Here is a 25448-nt window from a genome sequence, read left to right as displayed (position 1 = left end):
TTCCTCTTTTCCACTTTTAGTTTTGTCCACTTGGCTTGGTGGTGGGGTGGTGAGTCTGTGTGTGCAAGGGGTGGGGGAGGGGATCCTGGTGCGGTGACTATTCCTCTGCAGCTGGTGCTGCTCAACCCACCCAGAGGAGAGGGGCTGTGGTGGCAAGTGAGGATTGACCCTCACTTGATAGTGGGAACAGGACCACGCCTGTTAGGGTTGGGAGAAGCACATACCTGTCCCCTCTGCCTTCTCCAGAGTTGAGAACCATTTGAGAAAGAGTCCCATGAGTCAAATAGACAGATGTGAAAACCTCAGTGAGCTTTCTTCCTAAGAACTGCCTCTGAATTAAATCCACCCTCCCAGTCTCAGGGGGCACTGGACAACCTAGGCCATTCCCTCGGAGGGAGCCACCCATTCTCTTTGGGGAAAGGGAGGCTCAGAGGGCGGTGAACCTAGTTCTCTAGACTGGCCCCCTTCCAGGGCCTGCAGAGCTGTGTTTTCCTTCTTGGCCACCCCCCTCCCATCAGCACCGTCCTTTCTCTGGCTCCTCAGGGATGCCTTTGGCAGATCATTCATCCTCCATGACTCAGTTTCTCTTTTTAGTGTACAGTCTCATTTAATCCATTTGATCACTAAGAGCAGATATTATTCCATTTGTGACTCAGTTTTCACATTTGTTATTAGACATAATAAGCATCCATTTATTCTGCTAGGTCTTCCCACTCATCCCCTTACACTTTGTTTTACATTGGTATGTCTTTTTGTGGTTGTTCACCTACCTAGACATGTATTCATTCATTCAGGTAATATTTGTTGGGAGTCTGCAAGATGTTAGGCCCTGTGCTGGCTGTGGAGGATACATCAGGGAGTGAGGTGACCCTCCAGACCAGTGGTTCTCAACTTGTGGGTCGCTACCCCTTTGGGGGTTGAACAACCCTTTCACAGGGGTCGCCTAAGACCATCGGAAAACACATATATAATTACATATTGTTTTTGTGATTAATCACTATGCTTTAATTATGTTCAATTTGTAACAATGAAAATACATCCTGCATATCAGATATTTACATTATGATTCATAACAGTAGCAAAATTACAGTTATGAAGTAGCAACGAAAATAATTTGATGGTTGGGGGTCACCACAACATGAGGAACTGTATTAAAGGGTCGCGGCATTAGGAAGGTTGAGAACCACTGCTCCAGACACTTGCAGTGTCTCTGGGCGACAAACTGTTCAATAAAGAATTGCAGATGTGCTCATGGTGACAAAGGGGAAGTGAGGCACATCTGGGAGCTGCTGACAGAGGTGGGCAGGAGCTGCCCTGAGGAAGTGAGGTCATCCATTCACTTAAAACCCAAACCCAAATCTTTACTCAGCCCTTCAAGTTCCTGCATGGCTGATCCCTGTCTGTTTTTCCAGCTTCAACTTCCCCCTGTCGCTACTCTGGCCTCCTTGAACTCTTTACAGCCTCTGGGCCTTTGCACATACTGTTCCCGAGTAATCTCTCCCTGGCTGTCTCTTTGCATGGCTGTTCCTTTTTGCTTCAGCTCAGATATTCCTGCTTTAGAGATGGCCTTGGCAGAGCTGCATTCCTTGTGAAGGCTCTGAAGGAGAGAGATCCTTCCTCTTTCCGGCTTCCGAGGCTGCCTGCATTCTTTGTTAATGGCCGTTCCTCCATCTTCAAAGCATATCACTCCACCCTCTGCTTCCTTGGTCACATCGCCTTCTCCCACTTTGCTCCCCTTGCCTCCCTCTTATAGGGACCCTTGTGATTACCTTGAGCCACCCAGATAACCCAGGGACATTTCCCAATCTTTAACTTTATCACATTAGCAAGATCCCTTTTGCCATGTAAGGTAACATATGAATAGATTTTGGAAATTAGGACATGGACATTTTTGGAGGGTGGCATTATTCAGTCTACCATACCCAGGCCCCCAGAGGTGCCTAGGATCAAGTTGGGTAGGGCCTGTACTCGTGCACAGGGCCCAGTGACCGTATCGCCCCTTCTCCCTGTAGGATGAGATCGAGGAGCTGCGAGCAGAGATGCTGGAGATGCGGGACGTCTACATGGAGGAGGACGTGTACCAGCTACAGGAACTGCGCCAGCAGCTGGACCAGGCCAGCAAGACCTGCCGCATCCTGCAGTACCGGCTGCGCAAGGCCGAGCGCCGCAGCCTCCGCGCTGCTCAGACTGGCCAGGTGGACGGCGAGCTCATCCGAGGCCTGGAGCAGGACGTCAAGGTAAGCCCAGGGCCTTCCCCAAGCCTCATAGGTGCCCTTGTTTGGGGTGGGACTATGCGCCTGAGCAGGACCCAGGTCAGACTGCAGCTCACTCCTTGTGTGTCCTTGGGCAAGTTGCATCACTTCTCTGGGCCTCAACTTTCTCATCTGTAAAGTGGGGATTCCTGGTGAACTGATAGGCCATTGACCAGGGGTATCCCATGGTGATATAATATGCATCCTCCTAACAGCAGCTACTAGTACTGTTTGAATAGCAACCACACAACCTGATGGTGGGCTCCAACTTGTCGGTGCACAGTTCCATGGTGCACAGTTTCTTTATTGCACTAATTAATGGAAAGTAGTGAAGGCCTGGAGTTGGATCAGGCTGGTTTAAATCTTGACTCTCATATGCCCTAATTCTGTGATGTTGAGCAAGTCACCTGAGTTTCAGTTTCCTCATCTGAAAGACGGGTGTAACGGCAGCCCCTGCCTCATAGGGATCTGTGAGGGTTAGTGAAATAACGTGGGTAAAAAGTCACTATAAGCACCCCCAAATGGTGGCTGTTATTATTATCCTCATTTTCCTGATGAGGAAAGTGCGGCTCAGAGAAAGGAAGTACCTGTCCATGGTCATGTGACCCTCAGTGTGTATGTGGCAGAGCTCCTGCTCTTCAGTCTCCTATACCTCTGCCTAACCTCCTCCCTCCGCCTCGGTGAGCAGGAGTAGGATGGGATGGAGGCTGGCAGCTGGGGCCTCCAGAGGAGAGGGCCACCCTGCCTGTGTGAGCCCTGGTCAGGGGCTGAGAACTTGGTGGAGGGAGGACTCGGCTCCCTGCTCTCAGAACTCAGCCCAGTGTGACCAGGGGGATGTAGGAACTGGGAGAGGGGTACCTGGGGAGTCTTCCTGCAGGGGTGACATCTGAGCCGAGGCCTGAGGGAGAGGGGGCGTGAATCAGGAGGTGAAGGAGGAATGCTGGAGAAAGGGGTCCCTGGAAGGGCAGGGGAGGTGACCAGTGACTGCCTGCCCCATGCAGGCTTCTGCAGCTGTTGTCTTATGTGCACAGAGGGATGATGGTAAGGAAACTGATCTCAGAAAAGTTATATCTCTGAGTCCAGAGTGCACCTCTACCTGAGAGGGCAGCTCTGGGACAAATGGTGACCCAAATGTTCAAGTGCCAGGCACTGGATTGGGAGCGTGTGGGGTAAGGAGGAGCCCGGGAAACTCAGAGGAAGCTGAGTTTGGACCCAGGTAGTTGATTTCAGGCCGAGACGGAAAGTCAGCCTTAGAGAGATGAGGAAGGGTAGAGGATCTCGGACTGGGAGCAGGCTAGCTGGGTTGCCAGGGCCTCTGTGGGAGGAGCTGAGAGCAGCCCGAGTGAGCACACACCACAGTGGTGAGAGGGGGGCCTCTGCAGTCGGCGAGGGGAGGGGAGCAGCCCCTTCTGTTGGGATTTGAACTAGCCAATCAGCATTAGCCTTGCCCCCTTCCCTCCCTCCACTCCCAGCTCCTGCAGCTGGAGCTCTGAGCTCATCGGAACAGGCCTGGGCTGGATGCCTCTGGCCACCTCACTTCGCCCCACGTGCTGGGGATGTTGTGGGGTGTTTTTAAGGTCCTCAAATCCTGACTTCCCTGTGTCTCCTGGGAAAGCTGATGGACCCAGGTGGGAAGGGTCTGGGGCTGCCTAGGAAGGTATCCAGGGGGACTCTGTGACTTGCTCTGCCACCTCTTTGGCCAGTGCCCTAACTGGCCCCCACTTCTTGGGTTTTGGAGCTTCAGTTTCCCCTTCTGTTAAATGTAGGGCTTAGATCAACCGAATCTTCAGGGCTTTTGCAGCTCCAGTACTTTTATTGAACAGGTAGGTTATTGGTGAGGACGTCATGAATGAAACCCCAGGCCTTGGTTGCCCCTTCTTCTCTCCCACGCCCACACCCACACCCACACCCACACCCAGCTCTTCATCCCCTGCCAAGCTCTCTCACTCTCTGCTGGTCCTCACAGCTGACAGGACCCACAGAATCTTAGTGGGAACATTGCCTGGCATGAGGAGGTCAGGGTCAGGGGCCAGAGACCTGCTCCGCCTGTTGTTTGCTGTGTGGCCTTGGGAAAGCTTCTTCACGTCTCTGAGCCTCAGTTTCCCCATGTGGAAAATGGAGATAAAACCGGTCCCTATTTGTAGAGGTTTTTGTGAGGATAAAATGAAATAACTCAAGTGAAGAGAATGCTATGCACAAAGGTTGGCTCTGGATACTCAGCAAATTGAGCAAATGTTGGTTGTGGTGTTGTTCAGGAGAATTTTAAGGCTTGAATGCATAGGACAAGTGGCTGGGGCAAGCGTGGGGAAGAAAAGGCCAGAATTTCACCCGCCCTGGCTGGACAGGAATCACCTGGAAGGCTTGCTCACAATGCAGATTCTTGGGGCATAGTCCCACCCTCGGAGCCTGGGAAGCCCATGCAGTGTCAGGTTTCTAAATCCGAGGTCTAAATTTCCACCTGGAGGGACTCCTGTGGGAGGCCCAAGACCCACCAGTATGTTTCCTTTCTTAGCAACAGATGTTGCTGGAGAAGAAGTTCTGGCTTTGGTTTTAATTTCCTGGATGGACCCGGGCAGCTGCCTCAGTTTTTTCATGTGCAAAATGGGGGCGACATTCCCATCCTTTCAGAGTTCCTGGGAGAATTTAGTCACACAGAGCCCTGCAGGGGACTTCCTTAGTGAGAGTTCCCATCCTCCCTGAGGATTCAGAATGACCAAGACACCCTGAGGCCCATGAGCTGAGGGCAGATGGGCCAGTCATCGAGCCAGCCAGCAAGCAGGGCTGCTGTGGCCTGGAGGCTGCTGGTTGTGTTTGGCAGGAGCCAGGTCCCAGTGCTGTAAACAGTGACCTCATGACTGAGGGCATTTGTTTGTGCTTTGGGAATTTGCCCTGGTTTCCGGAAGCTGCAGCTGCTTCGCCTCCACAGTATCTCAGCCCCCTGCCATGGGAGGAGTCAGGAGGATCAGGAGCCGATCAAATGAGACTGGCAGGTGGGGTCCTATGAGGACCTGACAGTGTGAGCCCACTGTCGGGCTTACTGTTGGTATTCTCATTGTTGCTATTAATATAATGTGTCATCCAGCTTCAGGCCAACAGCAGGGTCAGGATAAGAGTAAGACTCCAGAGTTGACTCATCTCATTTAACATCGTGGTCTGTAGCTTCCTAGCTGTGTGACCTTGGACAAGTGACCTTTCCTTTCTGAGCCTCAGTAGGACTAGTAAAGCCCTTCTGAAGGGGATGACAGGCCCATGATGGGTGCTCAGGAAGTGACAGCTAATTTTATAATCACCTGTGAGAGCCGAGGGGGCCCAGGACCACTGAGACTCCAGAGGGGAGGGGACAGGCATAGGCCACAAGGCTCCTGCCCTTCAGGCTGGGGTGCTCTTTGCTCCCCTAGGCTGTCATTGGGGCTCTGGGATCTGAGATTTAAGGGCTCCTGTGTCCACATTGGAATTCTGTAAGCTGCCTGGGATTGGGCTTTTCAACATAGCATCCCTCAAGGGGTAGGGGAGGGGGGAGCACATTTGGAAGGGGATCCCGTGGGGAATAGAGCAGAATACAACTGGGGACTCATGGAAAGGACAAAATCTATAGAGTCACTCAGGAACCCAAGAGGATCCAGGAATCCACATGGATCATCATGACTTCTTGATGAAGAGCCGGTCACCTCCTCAGGTTGAGGCCATGGTGGGGACAGAATAACCCACCGGATGGAGAGGAGCTGGTCCAGGTAGGAGTGTACTTGGAGAGGAGCCCTGGTCCCCAGCCAGGGACAGCCCTCCCTGAACAGTGGGTGGGGTGGGTGGGTGGGGGAGTATCCCCAGCCAAGCTAGGGCAGGTGCAGCTCCCAGATTTCAGATGTTCACTCCTTCATCTTCCTCCATCTTTGCTTGCTTGGTGTGGCCTTGGATTTGTTTGGTTATCCAATAAAGATTTATTAGGCATTTAGTGTGTGCCAGACCCTGTGCCACTGCTGGGGCACAGAGATGTGAAGGAGCTCAGGCGTGGTCTGGGGCCTTGACCTTTGTCCCACCACTCCTGCCCCCAGGCCTCAGCAGGATGAATGAGTGAGTGAGTGAATGAATGAAGTCGTGATTAGGACAGGAGTTCTCTGGATGCCCTAACAGTCCAAAACTGGGGACCATAGCCAGGAGCCTGGGGCTGAACATTTCCAGCAAAAACCCTGCCATCAGACTTAAAAGGGAGGCTATGGAGTATAGGGCCTAATCAGATAAAATCAGTGTACCAGGGTATAGCAGTAATTTTGACAATATATTGAGAATTCTATTTTTTGAGCACCTACTATGTTCCGGCCACCAGCCCAAGCACTATATCATTTATTTCTCACAATAGCTCTCATGACTAGACTAAATCAACCCCCTTTTACTGATAACCAAACTGAGACTTTGAATGGTTAACTAACTTGTCCTGAGTCACATACTCAGTGAGTGCTGGGATCAGGCTAGATTAGAATCTAGCAAAGTCCTGGTTCTGATAGTGAGGACTGCTCACTCCACTCTGTGGATGAAGAAAGCTTGGTGGCCTAGAAAGGCTGTGGAGGATTCTCATGGGCCAGCTTCTGGCTGTCTTTGGAGATCTTCAGGGACAGAGAGAGGCAGTGGGCACCGGAGGGAGGGGAAGACCGTGCTGAATTTCCTTTCTGGCCGTTGTTTTTCCTGGCCTGCTTTGCACACTGCCAAGGGGTCTGTGCCGAGCTGGGCCTGGGCCCAGGCCGAGGGCAGAGCCAGGGAGGGCCCTCTTCCCTTCCGGCAGGGAGGAGGTGCCATGGTCATTTCCGAGCCTGGCAGGCATGGGAGCTGGGCTATCCACCTCACTCTTGCTGACAAAGACAGTGTACCCCTTGTGGAGGCCTGGCCATGCTGGCCCCTCAACCAAATGCCTGGGGCTCCCCCGAGCTCAGCCCACAATAGCTTTATGTGACCCTGAGCAGGTCACTTGCATGCTAAGCCTCAGATTCCTTGTCAGTAAAATGGGGCCCGAATTGGGGTGAAGATGAATGAAGCTGGCGCGCAGTAGGTATTCAACCAGTGGTAGTGCCCAGCCCACTCAGGGCTGGTTGTAGTTTATGAACTCAAAAGGGCCCTCCTCATTCCCAGAGGTCCCCTTTCCTGGCCTCTCACCCCCGGCCAGCAGGGGACAGGTCAGAGGGTGTCCTCGAGGAAATGGGTGCTGTTGCTGCAGAGTCCTGGAGCCAGGATTGGAGTTTGCAGCTCTGGTAACTCCTTTCTGCAGGGATGACGTGGACACCTGCCCAGGCCTTGTCATTTGAGGCATGTTCTATATCCCAGATGATTGGAAATAAGTCCTGGGGGTCACAGAGTGACCTCCACCGAGCCCTGCCCGTTTCTGGGCTTGTTTCTCGAAGCAGCAGCCACTGTTCGCCCAGCGCTCACGGTGTAGGCAGCGGGCCAAGCCTTTGTGCAATAGCTGATCTAGTCCTCCTGTGGGGCCTGTGCGGTCGGTCTGTTATTGTTGTGCCCAGCTTGTGTTTAAGAAGACTGAGGCACAGAGTGGGGAAATGATTCCCCGGGATGACATGTTGGTCCCTGGCAGAGATGGGGTGTAAATGGCTCGGGGGCTGCCCATCTTGCTCTGAGTTTCCTTTTTCTTTAAAATGAATTTCTGGTGCCAGCCACACGCTCTTGTGAGAGTTGGCAAGAGGGTGGCTAGGAGAGACTTTTGGAAGCATTAAGGAGCCCTGGGTAAACGAAAAGGTATTCCTAAGAACAGGAAGGGCCTTTTGAGCTTTCTGGGGGCTGAACTGTGACATGGACATGAGGAACATGGCGGGCCTGGGTTTGGGTTTTAGTTCTACTACTTCCTGGCTGTGTGACCCTTGGTGAGTTCCTTAACCTCTCTGTGCCTCCGTTTCCTCATCTGCTAAGTGGGGGTAATGAGAGAAGCTGCCTGCTCTGGGGTTGCTCTGTAGCCCAGATGGGATGACCCCTGAGCATGCCATGCTCTGTTCATCACCTACCCTTGCTCAGGTCTCTAAGGACATCTCCGTGCGGCTGCATAAGGAGCTCGAGGTGGTGGAGAAGAAGCGGGCGCGCCTGGAGGAGGAGAATGAGGAGCTTCGACAGCGGCTCATCGAGACCGAGCTGGCTAAGCAGGTGCTGCAGGCAGAGCTGGAGCGGCCAAGAGAGGTGAGGACCCCGTCCGTCCTGGTGAGGGCCAGGTGGGGGGTGCAGGCTGGTGTCAGCCCCATCCAGCCAGTGTCTCTGCACAGTTAGGTCTCCCTGGCAGAGTTGCTTATTCACTTGTTCCTCCAGCACACGTTTTCTGAGCACCTACTGTGTACACTATGTGCTGGCCACTAAGGACACAGTGGTGAGTGAAAGACATTCGGTTCCTATCTTCAAGGAGCCCACAGACTAATGAAGGAGACAGTCATTCATCATAGAACCACACCAGTTGGGGGATCAACCGAGAAAACATGCAGCCATGCCCAGCACGGGGCTGGCCCGCTGCCTTCGTTTCCTCATACATCAGGTGGGACAATAATGCCCAAGGCATTGTGAGGACGGGCTGGAATAGCGTATGTGCACATGTTTCAGGGACTGCCAGGCTCTGCCACTCAGTGCGGGGCTGGGCCTCGGACCCGTGTGTCATAGAGATAGGGACACTGGACACTTCCTGAATATGACCCCCAGACACCAGCTTCTCTGTCTTTGATCATGCCAGCCTTTCCCCCTGGCATGTCCTTTCTTCCTCCTCCTGCTAGGCACCATGCTGGACACTTTATCTTAACAATTTGCATAAAGGCCCAATGAGGTTATGATCTTACCCATTTTATAGATGAGGAAACAGCCCCTGAGAGAGGGATGGATGTCCTCAAGGTCACGCAGGGCCCAGTGGGCTCTGCAGAAGGAAAATTGGAAGCCATCAGCCTAAGTGACCCCTGAGGGTGGAATCCTCCAGACTCCAGGGATCTGTGTTCCAGGCAGCTTCTGGCTCCAGAGGTGCGGCTGGGCCTCAGCTGTCCTGTTGCTCATGAGGTACCCTAGGATCATACATTGTTCCGGGGCACACTCCTCACCTTTCCTGAGGGCAGGCATGCCAGCATTCCAGGGGTACTGAGACACCACAGCCCTGAGCCGCCCTTCAGCTGCCCTATTCGCAGAGCGTGTTGGTGTGATGTGCCAACAGCTTGTTGATGTGCAGACGGGGCATTTGCTGCTACGGGCTGCTCTATGGCCGTGCCCCTCTCCAGGGCTGGGTGGGAGGCCCCTCTCTCAGGCGGTCTCCTGCCTCCCAAGGCCTGGCCCAGAATACAGGGCATCATCTTCACACATCTCATTGCTGCCATCCTTGGTAGTGAAAAGGGGAGACAATTTGAGAAAGTACCTTGAAGGTCAGACTGTTCCTATTGTGGTGGAGAGGAACCTGAGGCCCAGAGAGGGACAGCAGCCTGCCTGAGTTCACCCAGCCTTTCCTTGGCAGAGATGTGGCTGAGGCTTCTAAGTCTCTGTTCTTCTGTGACATCAGGATAATAACAATAACCAGTTTACGAGATTGTTTATGATTATTAATAAGATTGGGGTAGCCCTAACCAGTTTGGCTCAGTGGATAGAGCGTCAGCTTGCAGACTGAAGGGTCCCAGGTTCGATTCCGGTCAAGGGCATGTACCTTGGTTGCGGGCACATCCCCAGTAGGGAGTGTGCAGGAGACAGCTGAATGAATGTTTCTCTCTTATCAATGTTTCTAACTCTCTGTCCCTCTCCCCTCTTCTCTGTAAAAGAAGCAATAAAATATATTTTAAAAAAATAAGATTGGGGTAACCATAGAACAACATGAAGAAGTTAAAAAGAATAAGGTAGTGTGGCAGTTCCTGAATAAGTTAAACATAGATTTACCAAATAAGCCAGCAATTCCACTTCTGGATATGTAGCCAAGAATTGAAAGCAGGGACACAAACAGATTTTTGTACCTGTGTTCATAGCAGCATTATTCACAATAGCTGAAAGGAATAAGCAACCCAGATGTCTGTCTACGGGAAAAATATAGTATATTCATACAATGGAGTACTTGTCAGCCGTAAGAAGGGAGGAAATTCTGATACAGGCTACGACATGGATGAACTTTAAAGAAATGATGGTAAGTAAAATAAGTCAGACTCAAAAGGACAAATATTATTCCACTTATATGAGATATTTAGGGTGGTCAGATTCATAGAGACAGAAAGTAGAATGCTGGTGACCAGGGGCTGGAGGGAAAGGGAGTGGGGGTTAGTGTTTAGTGGGTACAGAGTTTCAATTTGGAAAGATAAAAAGGTTCTGGAGGTGAATGGTGGTGAATTCAGTATAATGTGAAGGTACTGAATGCTACTGAATTGTGCACTTGAAAATGACTGAAAATGTGTATGTTATGTATATTTTACCACAATAAAACAGATACTACCGTTAAAATGGTAAATCTTATATTATGTATACTTTGCCACAATAAAAATAAATAAGGTAGATGTTACAGTTGACCTTTGAACAACACAGGTTTGAATGGCTCAGGTCCATTTATACATGATTTTTTTCAATAAATACTGTTAAGTATATTTTCTCTCCCTTATGGTTTTCTTGATAATATTTTTCTCTAGCTTTTGTTATTGTAAGAATACAGTATATGATACATATAACATACAATATATGTGTTCATCGATGATTTCTGTTATTGGTAAGGCTTCTGATCAACAGTAGGCGATTAAGCTGCCTCAAACAGATTGTCAAACTGCAGCGGGAAGGCCGGGGAGGGTTGGGGGGCAGGAGGTAGGGGGGTAAGAGATCAACTAAAGGACTTGTATGCATGCATATAAGCATAACCAATGGACATAAGACACGGGGTGATAGGGGAGGCTAGGGGACTGTCTAGGGCGGGGGGATAAAATGGATACATATGTAATACCCTTTGTAATACTTTAAGCAATAAAAACAAAAACAAACAAACAAAAAAAAAACAGTAGGCGATTAGTAGTTAAGATTTCGGGGGGAGTCAAAAATTATATGTGGATTTTCAGTTGAATGGGAGCAAGTTGGTACCCCTCACCCTTTGTTCTTCAAGGGCCAACTATGTAACTGTATGTATTGACATGGAACGATCACTAAGGTACATAGTTAAGCAGGAGAAGAAAGTTATAGAAGTATACATATTGTACAATCCCACTAATTATTTTGAAAAGCCATACAAAACAAACTGGCGTTGAAGCATGCATATATATATATATATATATATATACATATACATATATATATATATATGCAAATGCAGAACAAAAGTCTGGAGAAAAACCCACTGAACTGAAGAATTAGAAAGGGTGGGAGTAGGATGGACAATAATTTTTGCTTTTATGCCATTAGTCCTGTAGTTAGGGTTGGTTTGTTTTTTAACGATAAGAATGTATTTGAGTATTATTTGTGAAATTTTAAATGCAATCAAGCATGTAAAGGGTCCATTGTGGTTCTTGACACACAGTAGGCGCTCAAGAAACACTGGTTTACTGCCTTTTTGAAGGTGATGTCAGCAAAGCTGGTCTAGCCCTTCCTGATGTGTCTCAGGATCTAGGAGACGTGGCCCTGTGTTTGTTTGCTGATTGCCCCCTCCTTCCTCCCTCTGCTCCTGACATGGTTTCTATGGAGACAAGGGTCCCTTAGCAATTCTTCCGCCAGAGCATTATCAAGATCTGCCTTTGCCATCCTGACAGGTTGCTGTGGCGATGCTGTCACCCGGTGGCTGGGAACAGGAGCCCCTGGCCTGGGCTGTTGTGGTTGCCATGGATATTGCTCTCCGCTTGGGGAAGGGGAGGGTGGCCAGCTCTAGCCATGCTCTGTGGTAGCGCTGTTGTCCAGCTGGGCTGCAGTTCAAGAATCATAACACCAGCCTCTCCCTCATCAGTAGCATTCTCCCTTCTTGTATTTTAGGAAGAAAGCCAGTATCACTGTTGACAGCTCCCAGTGTACATAGTGTACGTAGTGCTGTCCCATTTTATAATTGGTAATCTTCTTGGTAATTTTTATATTGCAGTGTAATCCACTTATGATAAAAGTCACTATTTTAAAGTGTACAATTCAGTGTTTTAAAATATATTTATAATATTGTGCAATTCCAGAACATTCCATTGCCCCAAAAGAACCTCTGTAGCTGTTAGCAGTCATGCCCTATTCCCCCTTCCCTCCACCCCATGGCGACCACTAATCTACTTTCTGTCTCTATGGACTTGCCTGTTCTGGAAATTTCACACAAATGGAATCATGAAATATGTGAGCTTTAGTGACTGGTTTCTTTCACTTAACATGATGTTTTCAAGGTTTATCTATGTTGAAGCATCTATCAGTATTTCATTCTTTTTTATGACCGAATAATAACCCATTGTATGGATATAGCACATTTTGTCTATCCACTTATCAGTTGATGGACATTTGGGTTATTTCTCCTTTTTGGCTGTTATGAATAATACTGCTATGAACACTGTGTACAGGTTTTTGTGTGAATATATGTTTTCAGTTCTCTTGGGTATACACCCAGGAGCAGACTTGATGTATACAGACAGGACTGGGGGGGCGGGGGCGGGGGGGATAACAAGGCTCTCTGCTTCCCAAAGCCACCCTTACTCTCACAGTGATGCCCCTGCCCTCCTTAACCCCATCCAGGGGCCTTGCCAGACTCTCCTGTGTTCTCAGAACCTCCAGAGAGGTGCTCATTCCACGGAGTACCCCCAACTGGCACAGGCATCTTGTGCCCAATCCCACTCTGATGGGGTCCGATTACCTGGGGTCACATCTCAGTTCTGCTGGCGTTGTCATCTGATGCAGCCTAGCTCTGGTCTGTGTGGTACGTGGCAAACATGAACTTGGAGTCACAGGGGCCTGAGTTTGAATTCTGACGTTGTCACTTATTTGCAAATAACTGTAATGCTGTGCAAATCGTGTAACTGTCCGCTTATAAAATAGGAATATCAGTCCCTCCTCAGAGGTGTTTGTGAGAATTAATGGAGACGAGCAGGTAAAGCCCTAGGCAGGGACTAGGGACTCGGTAAATACCCACCGTCGGATCATTACCCACAGGGTAATGTCTGGAGAAGCCTTTACCTTCGTTCAGTCGGTGTGTTCCTGCGTCTCTGGAAGGAGCTCCGTGTGCCTAACGGCGAGCTGCCCGTGGAAGGAGTGGTTACATTGGGAATCAGCACCAGCCGTTGGCAGCCTCTGTCCCAGTGACATTTGATTTGGGGCTCATGCCTGCACCACGGTTTCCTTCAGCCCCCCAACGCCCACCCCACCAGTGGTCTCCTCCAGCCAGGAGCCACACAGCCTCTGTCCAGCTGCTTCAGCGGCTCTGGATGAAGAAAGCCTCAGTCCTCGAGAGGCACCCCCACCTCAGCCCCCGCCCCCCCTTCAGAATAAATTTTGTTCACACAGCACAGTCTGTGTTTTCAGTGAGACCTTTCCAAACATCCCTCCGAGTTTGGTGAAAACCTACCCAGCTGTTTTGGCAGAAGGTTCATTTTATTCCTTGAAGGTTGGTCTTTGTTCCCTGGCAACATGGAAGCATGGAAGGTGTTAGAGGGCAGGGGCCCCTCCAGACCTGTGCTCAGGCAGCCTCTGTGTGGGCTGGAGGGCGGAGACACGCTCTACTAGTCTCCTGCAGAACAAGGAGAACAGAGCTCATGCTTCTAAGAGCTGCTGTTAGACCGAGAATATTCAGAGGCACCACGCTGGCTGCTCAAAGGCGGCCTCCTGAGTTGCTGGTGGGCGGGGGAACCCTGCGACGTGCCAGGTCAGAGAGTGTGCCCTTGGGGTCTGGCAGTGGGACTCGCATTCCTGTAAGTACCCAAGCACTGCCCTGTTCACCCTCCCAAGGCCCAGGGCCAGAACAGCTGCCCCTGCGGGCTCCACAGTGGGGCTCTGACAGGCCCTGGCTCCTTGAGGGCCATCACAACCCCCAGGCTGCCTGGCCAGCTGCTGCCCTGCAGAGGGGAGGATGGTTGTGCTCTGTGAGGCTGCCTTGTTTTCCCTCCAGAGCCGCAGAGCAGTGTGGGAGCCCAGACGGCTTAGATGGGATGGGGAAGGGGCAGTTCCAACCGGCAAAGGGACCACTTTGGCCCTGAAAAGGTTTTCTGCTTTGACCCCTCTGATCTGCCCACTGCCCTTACCTTCTGGTGAGGTTCTGGCCACTCAGAGCCCCTTGTCTGCCTGTTCAAAGGTGTTCAGTGACTTTTCTTGGGGAAAGTATGTTTTGAAAACATTTTACTGTGAACTTTCCCCCTCCACCCAACAGGTAAAATATGCTTAGTAGAGAAAGATGGGAAAGTACAAGCCTGTAAGGAGAAAAAATTCACCTGTAATTCTATATTCAGAGGGAATTACTCTAATTACCAAAGTACTGCTTGGGTGAGAGATCTATGTACTCCCAATATAGTTTTTCTATTTGTACGCACACAGACATTGAAATGTATATGTATAAATGCATTTTTTAAAAAATATATTTTTATTGATTTCAGAGAGGAAGGGAGAGGGGGGGAGAGAGAGAGAGAGAGAGAGAGAGAGAGAGAGAGCAAGAGAGAAACATCAGTGATGAGAATCACTGATCAGCTGCCTCCCACATGCCCCCCTACTGGGGATTGAGCCTGCAACCCGGGCATGTGCCCTTGACCTGATTTAACCTGGGACCCTTCAGTCCGCAGGCCTACACTATCCACTGAACCAAACCAGCTAGGGCTGTATATGTGAATTTTTTAATTAAAAAGGTACTAGGAGCTCAGTGAAGCAAAACTAGCATTACAAAAACACATAAAGGCGTGCCTGGCATACCTCTGAGGATGGTTAGGCAGATTCTGACTGCACGGGTTGCCTTGGGCAAGAGAACTGGTGAGGGGTTCACTGCATTCCTTTCTGTACTTTTTGAAGTTTGAATGCATTATCCAAAAAGATAATAGAAGTAATAACAGCCACACATACAAGAAAAGAAGAATCCTCCCCTCACCACCTCCCTCAGTTTGGCCCCTGATTCAAATGAGCAGTTTGGTTTGTATCTTCAAAAAAGTTATTTTTCATAGTTTGTATCTTTTTGGACCTCTGTGCTCAGACATTGCATATCTCTCTCTCTCTCTCTCTCTCTCTCTAATATATATATATATATATATATATATATATATATATATATACATATATATATATATATATATATATATATATTTGTGTGTGTTTTTAAATAAAGATGGGATTATATTATATGCACAGTTTCTGTAGCACGAACACAGACTGTTGTTTTAAAATGCTGGATGTTTTGGGGTTTTCTTCTGCCTGAGGTGCTTATTATAAAAATCAAAGATCACAGAGTCAAGTAAACATAGGAAGGAAAGAAAGTCTAAAAGAACACCATCTATTTCAGTGTTTTAAACACGGAGCCAGAGGTCAAGAAAGAGCTCAGCCGGCAGCAGCTGTGGTCACCCTCAGGTTGGGTAGGAGAATGGGTGGAGGTACACAGGGGGACTTCTCTGTCGGCATGGTATAGATTTACAGTGAGAATGCACTTTTGTATGTTAACTTTTAAAAATACATTGTGTAATAAAATTAAAAAGAAAAATACAAAAATGCTGGAGGACTATGTCCTCCCTCCAAAAAACCCCACAAAAACACAGGGGAAACAGAAGTGCAAAATGCAAGTTTTCTATAGCCTCATAGTTAGCAGCCTGCTGTATATTCTTCAGACTGCCCCCCCGCCACGTGGGTGCACACACACATGCACACATTTTTATAAAAATGATAACATGCTTTCTTTTTTAAATAACAGCTTTATTGAGATATAATTTCTATGCCATAAAGTTGGCCTTTTTTAAGTATACAGTTCTGTGGTTTGAAGAAGATTCGGAGCTGTACGACTATCACCACTCTCTAATTCCAGAGCGCTTTCATCACCCCAAGAAGAAACCCCGGACCAGCATAGTCACTCGCTGTTCCCCACCGGCAGCCACTCATCTGTCTACTCGCTGCCTAGATTTGCCCATTCTGAACATTTCGTGTAAATGGAATCATAACTATGGAGCCTTTTGTGACTGGCTCCTGTCACTTAGCGTGATGTTTTCAAGGTACATACATGTTGTAGCCTATGTCAGGACTTCATTCCTCTTGGTTGAACAATAGTCCCTTGGTGGAAATGCCACATTTTGTTTATCCTTCGTCAGTTGGTGGACACTTGGGTTGTAGATTTTGTTTGGCAGGTTCTTTCTTTCCTTTACAAGACGCCTTTACCATGTCAGTGAGTCTCACTGTCTCTCCGTCCTTTTTAATAGCTTCAGGCTTTATGTTATCTTATTCCTGTATGTGTATGTGATGGTTGGGACCTCAGGGTGCCTTTGGAGACCCCTGGCTCCTCTTCCTGTCACCTGCTTTCTTCCTCCAGGGAGTCCGCAGTGCTTGAGGAGGTTGGTCACCTAATCCATGGCTCAGTTTTATAGATGATAAAATAGAGCTGCTGGGAGAAGAAGGGTTCACCCAGGTTCACAAATGCAGTGTTGTGGGGTTCCCAGAGTTCAGCTTCCTGCTGAAGTCACAGGCCCTCCCACTTAGCTTGTTGGTAAGCAAGCTCAGATCGCCAACCTAGAGCCCTCACCTCAACCACTCCGCATGGGACTCTACCTCGGAGCAACCCTTCCTGGGCCCCATTTGGGGGGGGCGGCTCTTTGTGGGGGGACTTGCTTTGTGGCTCTCACCCCACACACCAAGTCTTGGTACCCAGCGTCTGAAATATCAGCCTCTGCAGACCTGCCTCACTTGCATTTCAAAAGGTGTCTAGGATTTGTTTGGACTTGAAGATCTAGTACCCAAGAAGCCCATCTGGAGTTCTTCCTGGCTCTGTGGTTTCTACCTGGGCTGCACCTTAGAATCACTTAGGGAGCTGTTTTAAAATACTGATGTCTGCGACCTACCCTGGACCAATTATATCAGAATCTCTGGGGGTGGGACCTTGGGCATTGTTTTTTTTTATTTAAGTTCCCTAGGTAATTCTCATGTTGACCCGATTTTGAACCACTGTGCTGCCTCAGCAAAGAAGGCCCATTTTCTCCTTCCAAGGTCTTGGAACTAGATCTAGAGCTATTCCAAGACCTGGTCCCAGGTCAGCTGTGGATTTGCTGTGGGACCTCGCTCTCACCTTCAGTAAAGCGGGGGCTTGGATGGGATCAGTGGCTCTCCCCTTCGTGTATTCACTCCACACGAGAGCGCTCTCGAAAACACCTGCCCAACCCGGAAAGTCAGAGCAGCCCAAGTGAATCATCCTGCTTTGCCGGAAGAGGTGCTCGGTGGAATCATGCATCTACCTGAATGACTCTTAAACACTGCGAAACCTCAGTAATCATTATTGTACCCTTGCCCCCCGAAACCCCCTAGGCGAGTGCTATCCACATTCTTGCCAGAGATATATAAGCATTCCTGTTTCTCTATAGCAGCGGCTCTCAACCTGTGGGTGGCGACCCCTGAAAATACATCCTGCATATCAGATATTTACATGACGATTCATAACAGTAGCAACATTACAGTTATGAAGTAGCAACGAAAATAATTTTATGGTTGGGAGTCACCACAACATGAACTGTATTAAAGGGTCGCGGCATTAGGAAGGTTGAGAGCTTCAGTAGAATGTGTTGTGAGATGTTGGGATTTTTGCCAATCTGATAGGTGTCTCAGTGTAGTTTGAGTTTGCATTTCTCTGTTGAACAGCGTTAAGCATCTTCCTATGCTTAGGAGCCATTTACTTCCCTTTTCCTGAGAACTGTTTTTCATATCACCACCCCATTTTTCTATAGGTTTTTTGGCTTTTTTTATTCTCTATTTTGTGAAGCTCTTTACCTATTTAGGATATTGGCCCTTGGTCAGTGTTATGAATTGCAAATATTTTTCCCAATTTGTCATTCATATTTTTACTTTTTTTAAGATGTATTATTTTTCCATGTTGATTTTGTTTATCTGATCAAATGTATCCGTTTTCTTTCCCTATCACTTCTGGGTCTTTGAGTCATGACTACGTGTTATAGTCTTCTTTTCCTTTCATCTGCATGCAGACTTTTACAATTTAAATTGAGATCAGTCCCTCATCATTTCCAAGGCTCCTGTGGATTATGATTTCACTCATATTCATTCATTCTGGGTTAAAGTCCCACTAGAAGGCCGTTCCAGGAGGACAGGGTTTCCTCGGAGCTGGAGCTTTACGTGCAGAGACTGTGGAAGGGTCCCCTTGGGAATGACACCACCAGGGAACAGAGGGAGAGTGGGGCTGTGCAGCCTTCAGACCAGTGGCTCAGCCCATCTCACGGGGAGCTCTGGAGCGTGGATGGCCCTTTAGAGCTGCCCTGGGTTGAGGCAGTGGAGCGTGGACCAGTCGTTGGATGTGGGCTGCCCTCAGTCCATGGCCATTGTTGTGAGGGGGACTCAACGTTGAGGTCTTAGCACTGGAAGAGGACGAGTGCCCCAGTCCTGAAAAGGGTATCTGGATGGAGCATCCGCCCCAAATACCTGTCTGCCTTGGCACCTGCTGTATTCTCTATACCTGCCGGTGTTTAGCACATCATAGGTGCTCAGGAAGTCTTTGGTGAATGACTCTCAAGAACAGAAACCCAGCCCTAACCGGTTTGGCTCAGTGGATAGAGTGTCAGCCTGTGGACTGAAGGGTCCCAAGTTCGATTCCAGTCAAGGACATGTACCTTGGTTGCGGGCACATCCCCAGTAGGGAGTGTGCAGGAGGCAGCTGAATGAATGTTTCTTTCTCATTGATGTTTCTAACTCTCTATACCTCTCCCTTTCTCTCTGTAAAAAATCAATAAAATATATTTAAAAAAAGAACAAAACAAAAAAAGAACAGAAACCCAGATACCCGGGTCGTAGCCAGGCCAACTGGATCCAATGTGGTGGCCGGCGAGAGGGGAGGCACCCTGGGCAGGTGTGTTCAGAATCATCTCCTGAAGTGCTTCTGGCCTGTCCCCCATTTGCAACCCACTGGGTGGTCTTGAGAGGATCCTCTGGCTCCGCAGTTGGTGCTGGCCAAGGCCTGGAGATGGCTGGGCTGGTGGAGAAGGGGGCCCCAGTGAACCTGCAGGCTCTGTGACTTTTCTTTGGATGGCATCGCCCTGCTGAGCTCCCAATGCTGACTTTCTCTTGCTCTCCCTCCAGCATTCCTTGAAGAAAAGAGGAACGCGTTCCTTGGGGAAGACAGACAAGAAGCCTTCGGTGCAGGTACTTCCCAGCAGTTCCCCCAGCCCCCAGCGTGTAGCCCCTGCTGGCAGGTTTTAGTCTTAAGGCGGAAGGCCTAACTCCAAGTGGCCTGGGGGGTCTCTCCGAGATCCTCACCCCTCTCTCGCTTTTATTCCATCCTCCCCTTGTTCCTTTTCTTAGCTTTGCTGTCCACTTCATTTCCCAAAACCATGCCCTGACCCGTGATTCTCACACACTCAGATAAGTTGCTATGTGTAGCATAGGCCAGGCATAGGATACCGTTAGCCTCTGGTGCTGGATTGTCAGGGTGCCAGGCATTTTTCATGCATTATCTCATTTAATCCTCTCCATGGCTCTGTGAGGGAGGGAGTGTTATTGTTCCATTTTACGGGTGAGGAAATTGTCGTAATAATGTTAGTAGTGGTAGTAACGGCAATAGTCACCTTGGCAAAAAAAATGTTGCCTACTCCAGGAAGCCCGCCTGGACTCCCCGGGTTACGTGTGGTGCTCCATCCTTGCTGCTTTATCAGTGTTCCCCTCTCTGCTTCCCTCTGGGCCCCCAGCTCCTTGAAGGTTGGGGCTTCCTCCGCTTTATTCCTGTGTCCCCAGCCCATAGTTGGTGCTCCCAGAAATGCTATGGCTGGTATTGAGCCTCCTAACACTAACCTTCCTGGGTCCTCTCTGTCCCTGTGCCCATCGGGCCCCAGGAGGACAGTGCAGACCTGAAGTGCCAGCTGCACTTTGCAAAGGAGGAGTCGGCCCTCATGTGCAAGAAGCTCACCAAGCTGGTCAAGGAAAACGACAGCATGAAGGAGGAGCTGCTCAAGTACCGCTCGCTCTACGGTGATCTAGACAGCGCCCTGTCGGCCGAGGAGCTGGCAGATGCACCCCACTCGCGGGAGACCGAGCTGAAGGTGCATCTGAAGCTGGTGGAGGAGGAGGCCAACCTGCTGAGCCGCCGCATCGTGGAGCTGGAGGTGGAGAACCGAGGCTTGCGGGCCGAGATGGACGACATGAAGGATCACGGTGGCAGTGGTGGGGGCCCGGAGGCACGCCTGGCCTTCTCTGCGCTGGGTGGCAGTGAGTGCGGGGAGAGCTTGGCAGAGCTGCGGCGACACCTGCAGTTCGTGGAGGAGGAGGCAGAGCTGCTGCGGCGCTCCTCGGCCGAACTTGAGGACCAGAACAAACTGCTGCTGGGTGAGCTGGCCAAATACCGTTCAGAGCACGAGCTGGACGTGACGCTGTCGGAGGACAGCTGCTCCGTGCTCAGCGAGCCCTCGCAGGAGGAGCTGGCGGCCGCCAAACTGCAGATCGGTGAGCTCAGTGGCAAAGTCAAGAAGCTCCAGTATGAGAACCGCGTGCTCCTGTCCAACCTGCAGCGCTGCGATCTTGCCTCCTGCCAGAGAACACGGCCAATGCTGGAGACGGACGCCGAGGCGGGGGACTCTGCCCAGTGCGTGCCCGCTGCCCTTGGCGAGGCCCATGGCCCCCATGCCACCCGGCTCTGCAGAGCCAGGGATGCTGAAGTGCTGCCTGGTCTGAGGGAGCAGGCCGCCCTGGTCAGCAAGGCCATTGACATCCTGGTGGCTGATGCTAACGGCTTCTCAGCTGGCCTCCGCCTGTATCTGGACAACGAGTGTGCTGACTTTCGGCTGCATGAGGCCCCCGACAACAGTGAGGGCCCCAGGGACACCAAGCTCATCCATGCTATCCTGGTTCGGCTGAGCATGCTGCAGCAGGAGCTTAACGCCTTCACGCGGAAGGCAGACGCGGTCCTTGGGAGTTCTGCCAAGGAGGTGCAAGAGCCCTTCTCGTCGCTGACCCCCTTGGGCTCCCAGGGGCCCTCCAAGGAGATTCTTCTGGCCAAAGACCTTGGCTCAGACTTCCAGGTAAGAGGTCCAAGTCATAGGCCCTGTTATTTTTTTTGATAGAACCTTTTTTACTGAAGCACAACACACAGAGGGGTACACAAAGCATAGGTGTAGAGCTTAGGATTTTACCAAGGTGAGCACAGTCATACAATCACTGCCCAGAATAAGAACTAGAAGACGGCCAGCACCCCTCCTCAGGCCCCTTTCCAGCCACAGTGCCCCTTCCCAAGGGTAGCCTCTTGATTTAGTTTGGTCTGTCTTTGAACTTCATATAAATTGACTCACCCAGTACACATTTGTGTCTGGCTTCCTTCACTCACCGTGTGTTCGTTGTCTCATGTGGCAAGAGTTTGTTCATTCTCTTTCCTGGATACAGTCTCATTGAGTGAATATGCCAAAATTCCTTACTCATTTACTATTGATAGATATAGGGCTTGATTCTGAGGCCCTGCCTTTTTTTCAGGTTGCCCTTTCTTCTTTTCTTGTTTCTTTCACAATTTTGTATTTTAAAATGAGTATTATCAAAACAAAGAACTTTTCTTCAGGTCAGATGCAAAGGCCAGGAACTTAGCTTTCTAAAGATAAGGAATGAACTTGTAGGTCTGGATGTCTGTACAATATTACTTAGAAAAGTTAAAATAGCAAATGTATTTGTCCCCCGAAAAAGCATTATTGACAAAGTAGTCCATAAACATTCAAAGCGTTTCAGAAGCACCTGAGTAAAAGATGAACGCCCCCTCTCGGCCAGGGTGGATCAGTGGTTGAGCACAGTCCTATGCACCAAGAGGTCACAGGTCACAGGTTCAATTCCCAGTCAGGGCACATGACCGGGTTGCCGGCTCGATCCCCAGGCGGTGGCCAATCAATGATTCTCTCTCATCATCGATGTTTTTAACTTTCCCTCTCCCTTCCTCTCTGTCTAAAAATCAATAAAAACATATTTTTAAAAAAAGATGAAAGCCTCCTCTTTGCTGCTTCTCACTCCCTATGGGTCTGCTTTTAACAGCCTGGAGAAGCTCTGGCCAATACAGTGGCCTCTAGCCACAGGTGGCTACTTAAATTTAAATTAATAAAAATTATATACAATTGAAAATTCAGTTCCTCAGTCGCAGTAGCCACATTTCAAGTGCTCAGTAGCTGCCTGTGTCAAGGAGTGTAGCTCTATAATATTCCATCACCACAGCATGCCCTTCTAAATATTTCTCTGTGTAGACGCTCATATATTTATTTTTTTCACCCAAATTGTCTTTTGTTATACCTACTGTTACCACACAACTTATTTTTCTCATGCAGTGTATCTGTTGGCTCATTTACTTATGAAGCTGTATTTATTGTTCATGCACTTTTGTGTTCAGTGCTGGAGGTGCCATGTTAAGCAAAAACAGATAGGAGTCCTGCCTCCCACCCCCGCCCATGTCATCTAGTAGGGAAGAGAGATGTTAATAAAAAGATGCCAGTAAATATGAAATTACAAACTGAGGTGAGGGCTTTCAAGGAAAGGTACTTGGTTCTGTGAACAAGGAACTTGACCTAGATCAGTGATGGCGGACCTTTTGAGCTCGGCGTGTCAGCATTTTGAAAACCCTAACTTAACTCTGGTGCCGTGTCACATATAGAATTTTTTTGATATTTGCAACCATAGTAAAACAAAGATTTATATTTTTGATATTTATTTTATATATTTAAATAAATACCATTTAACAAAGAAAAATCAACCAAAAAAATGAGTTCGCCTGTCACCTCTGACACGCGTGTCATAGGTTCGCCCTCCCTGACCTAGACCCTGGGTCAGGCAAGGCCTCTGATCTGAGCTGAGACCAGAGGATGAGTAACCAGGGGAAGAATGTTCTGAGCAGAGGGAACAGCCTGTGCCAATGGTCGTGGCCGGGAGGAGCGTGGTGTGTCCAGCAACGAAGAGAAGGAGTGAGGCGGGGCTGCAGAGCATCGGGAAGGCGTGAGCTCCATCCTAAGAGCAATGGGATGCGTCTTGCCATGTCTGTACGGAGAGATTTCACTCCTTCTTGTTCACAACTGCACAGTGTAGTGGTGCCATAATTTATTTAGTCGGTGTCCTGTTGATGTTGCTTGTTTAAGCAAGCAGACTGCCCCAGGTGAGGTCACCCTCTTGGTTCTTTTTGAAGTAGGAATGAGCTGGGACCGCACATGTAGTAGGATAGTTGAGGCTGGCTCAGAGATTTATGCACAGGACAGACATTCACAGAATCAGTGTTTCGCTTTCCACTTACCCAGTCATTCATCCTGTCAACAAACATTCATGGAGTGGTTGCAGTGCCCGATCCAGCCCTCAGGTGGGTGGTCAGAGCCTCTTGTGGAGCCCAGAGGCCCGGGGTGGGGCTGTTTCTGGCACCCCTTGGGCCCATCCCCATGGTTATTGTGGTCTCTTCTGCCTGTGCCTCTAGGTGCAGCCACCTGACTTCAGGGACCTGCCGGAATGGGAGCCCAGGATACGAGAGGCCTTCCGCACTGGTGACTTGGACTCCAAGCCCGACCCCGGCCGGAGCTTCAGGCCTTACCGAGCTGAAGACAATGATTCCTACGCCTCTGAGGTGGGCATCGCCCTGAGCAAGCAGCGGGGCGGGTAGGAAGAGTGTCTGGGGCTTCCCAAAGCAGCAGGGTCCATGGGGAATCTTAGTTGGTGATGATGTGGGTTCTGAGTATTCCATTTGGTTTCGAGCTTCCGGAAACCAGGACAAAAAGGGAAACAAGGAAGTTTAGGCCATTCTCGTGGCCTGATAAAAGGAAGCTTATAAACTCAATAATTTATGGCATTTACTGGAACCACTAATTTACGTACAGGAAGGCAGCAGTCTCTATTGTCAGGCGACTGGGTTCACACTGTGGGTCCACTGTATACTGTCTGTAAATTGCTTAACCTCTCCAATCCTCAGTTTCTCGCCTTTAAAATAAAGCGATCCCTCATAGTATGTTGAAAGTATTAAATATACAAAAAGCCTCAGCTTAAGCCTGGTCCATGCTGGGTGAGGAGGAGGAGGATGACACATCACTGGGCCTCAGGGGACCTACCATTGTGACTGTGACTTTGGGCAGGGACATGGTCTCACTCTGATGCAGCTTTCCGTCTGTAACATGGGAGGATTAGAGTTGGTACTGGCTGAAGAATTGCTAGGATTCTCTGATCCTTGAGGACTTCTGAGTGGTTCCAAGCCCTTCCCAAACCTGCAAGAAAAGGGTCCTATCACAGACAATAGGGGAGTGAGGGCCTGTGCTGAGAGGTGGGAGCAGGCAGGGAGAGGTCAGTGAGGGGCGGGGGGGGGGGGGGGGAGGAGACATACATAATACTTTCAACAATAAAGAATTAAAAAGAAAAGAAAAGGGCCCTATGGACTGCATTGCACGGGCTACCTGAGATTCCCGAACCACAGAGAGCCCTGTGTGTGCCCTAACCTGAGCATTCCTGGGAAGGCACTTTGGAGTCCCAGGAAGGCCAGTAGGCAATCTATGCAGAGTGAGTAGCTCCCCTGAAGTTGAAAGATCAAATTCTCTAAGTGGTTAGAGTTTCCTAGCAGCCATGGCCAAAGCGGGGAGGGGCGGAATCAGGAGATATTTAGTTCTCATTTTCTGAGAAAAGGAAATAGGCCAGCTCACCTGCAGAGAAAATAATTTCCTGCATGCATTCAATGACTGCTTCATTCAACCATTCTTTATTGAGCAGTTACAATTTGCCAGGCCCCGTGTTGGGTACTGAGTTCACGGAGAATACTAGAGACAGCAGATCTAGCCCTACAAGGATTTTTAATACAAAGCAGGAGTATAAGATAAACCTCAAGTCAGTGCCTTTCATTGCTAAATTTCCACATTATTGGCCAGATTAAAAAATGTGTATTTTTTTCATAGAGGGACATCTTGCCACGCCTGGGAAGGTTTTGTGTAAGGGTGGAACTGACCTTTCCTTTCTTTTCCTCCTGCTTAACATGACACCATAAAAATTTCCCTCGGTTATTAGAAATACATAAAAAAATGTTAAAGTGCCGTGTAACGTACATACAGAAAAGCACTTGCATTGTAAGTGGACAGCTGAAATAATTTCCGCAAACTGAACACTCCTGTAATCAGCACGCAGATGAACAAACAA

General features: G+C 49.4%; 1 protein-coding gene across 3 annotated transcripts in view; it reads left to right on the top strand.

Moving 5' to 3' along the window:
* The window catches only part of MTCL2 (microtubule crosslinking factor 2), a 59901-nt gene that overhangs the window by 17067 nt on the left and 17386 nt on the right, over positions 1-25448 (top strand). For all 3 annotated transcript variants that reach the window (XM_059706070.1, XM_059706072.1, XM_059706069.1), the window contains exons 2-6: positions 2013-2237; positions 8262-8420; positions 19422-19484; positions 20171-21352; positions 23755-23901. In XM_059706070.1, the coding sequence (XP_059562053.1) occupies positions 2013-2237; positions 8262-8420; positions 19422-19484; positions 20171-21352; positions 23755-23901 (1776 nt within the window). The remainder of the gene's footprint in view (positions 1-2012; positions 2238-8261; positions 8421-19421; positions 19485-20170; positions 21353-23754; positions 23902-25448) is intronic.

This window comes from Myotis daubentonii, chromosome 8 (genome assembly GCF_963259705.1).
Source record: "Myotis daubentonii chromosome 8, mMyoDau2.1, whole genome shotgun sequence".
Taxonomy (NCBI): Eukaryota; Metazoa; Chordata; class Mammalia; order Chiroptera; family Vespertilionidae; genus Myotis; species Myotis daubentonii.
This window is presented reverse-complemented; position numbering and strand designations above follow the sequence as displayed.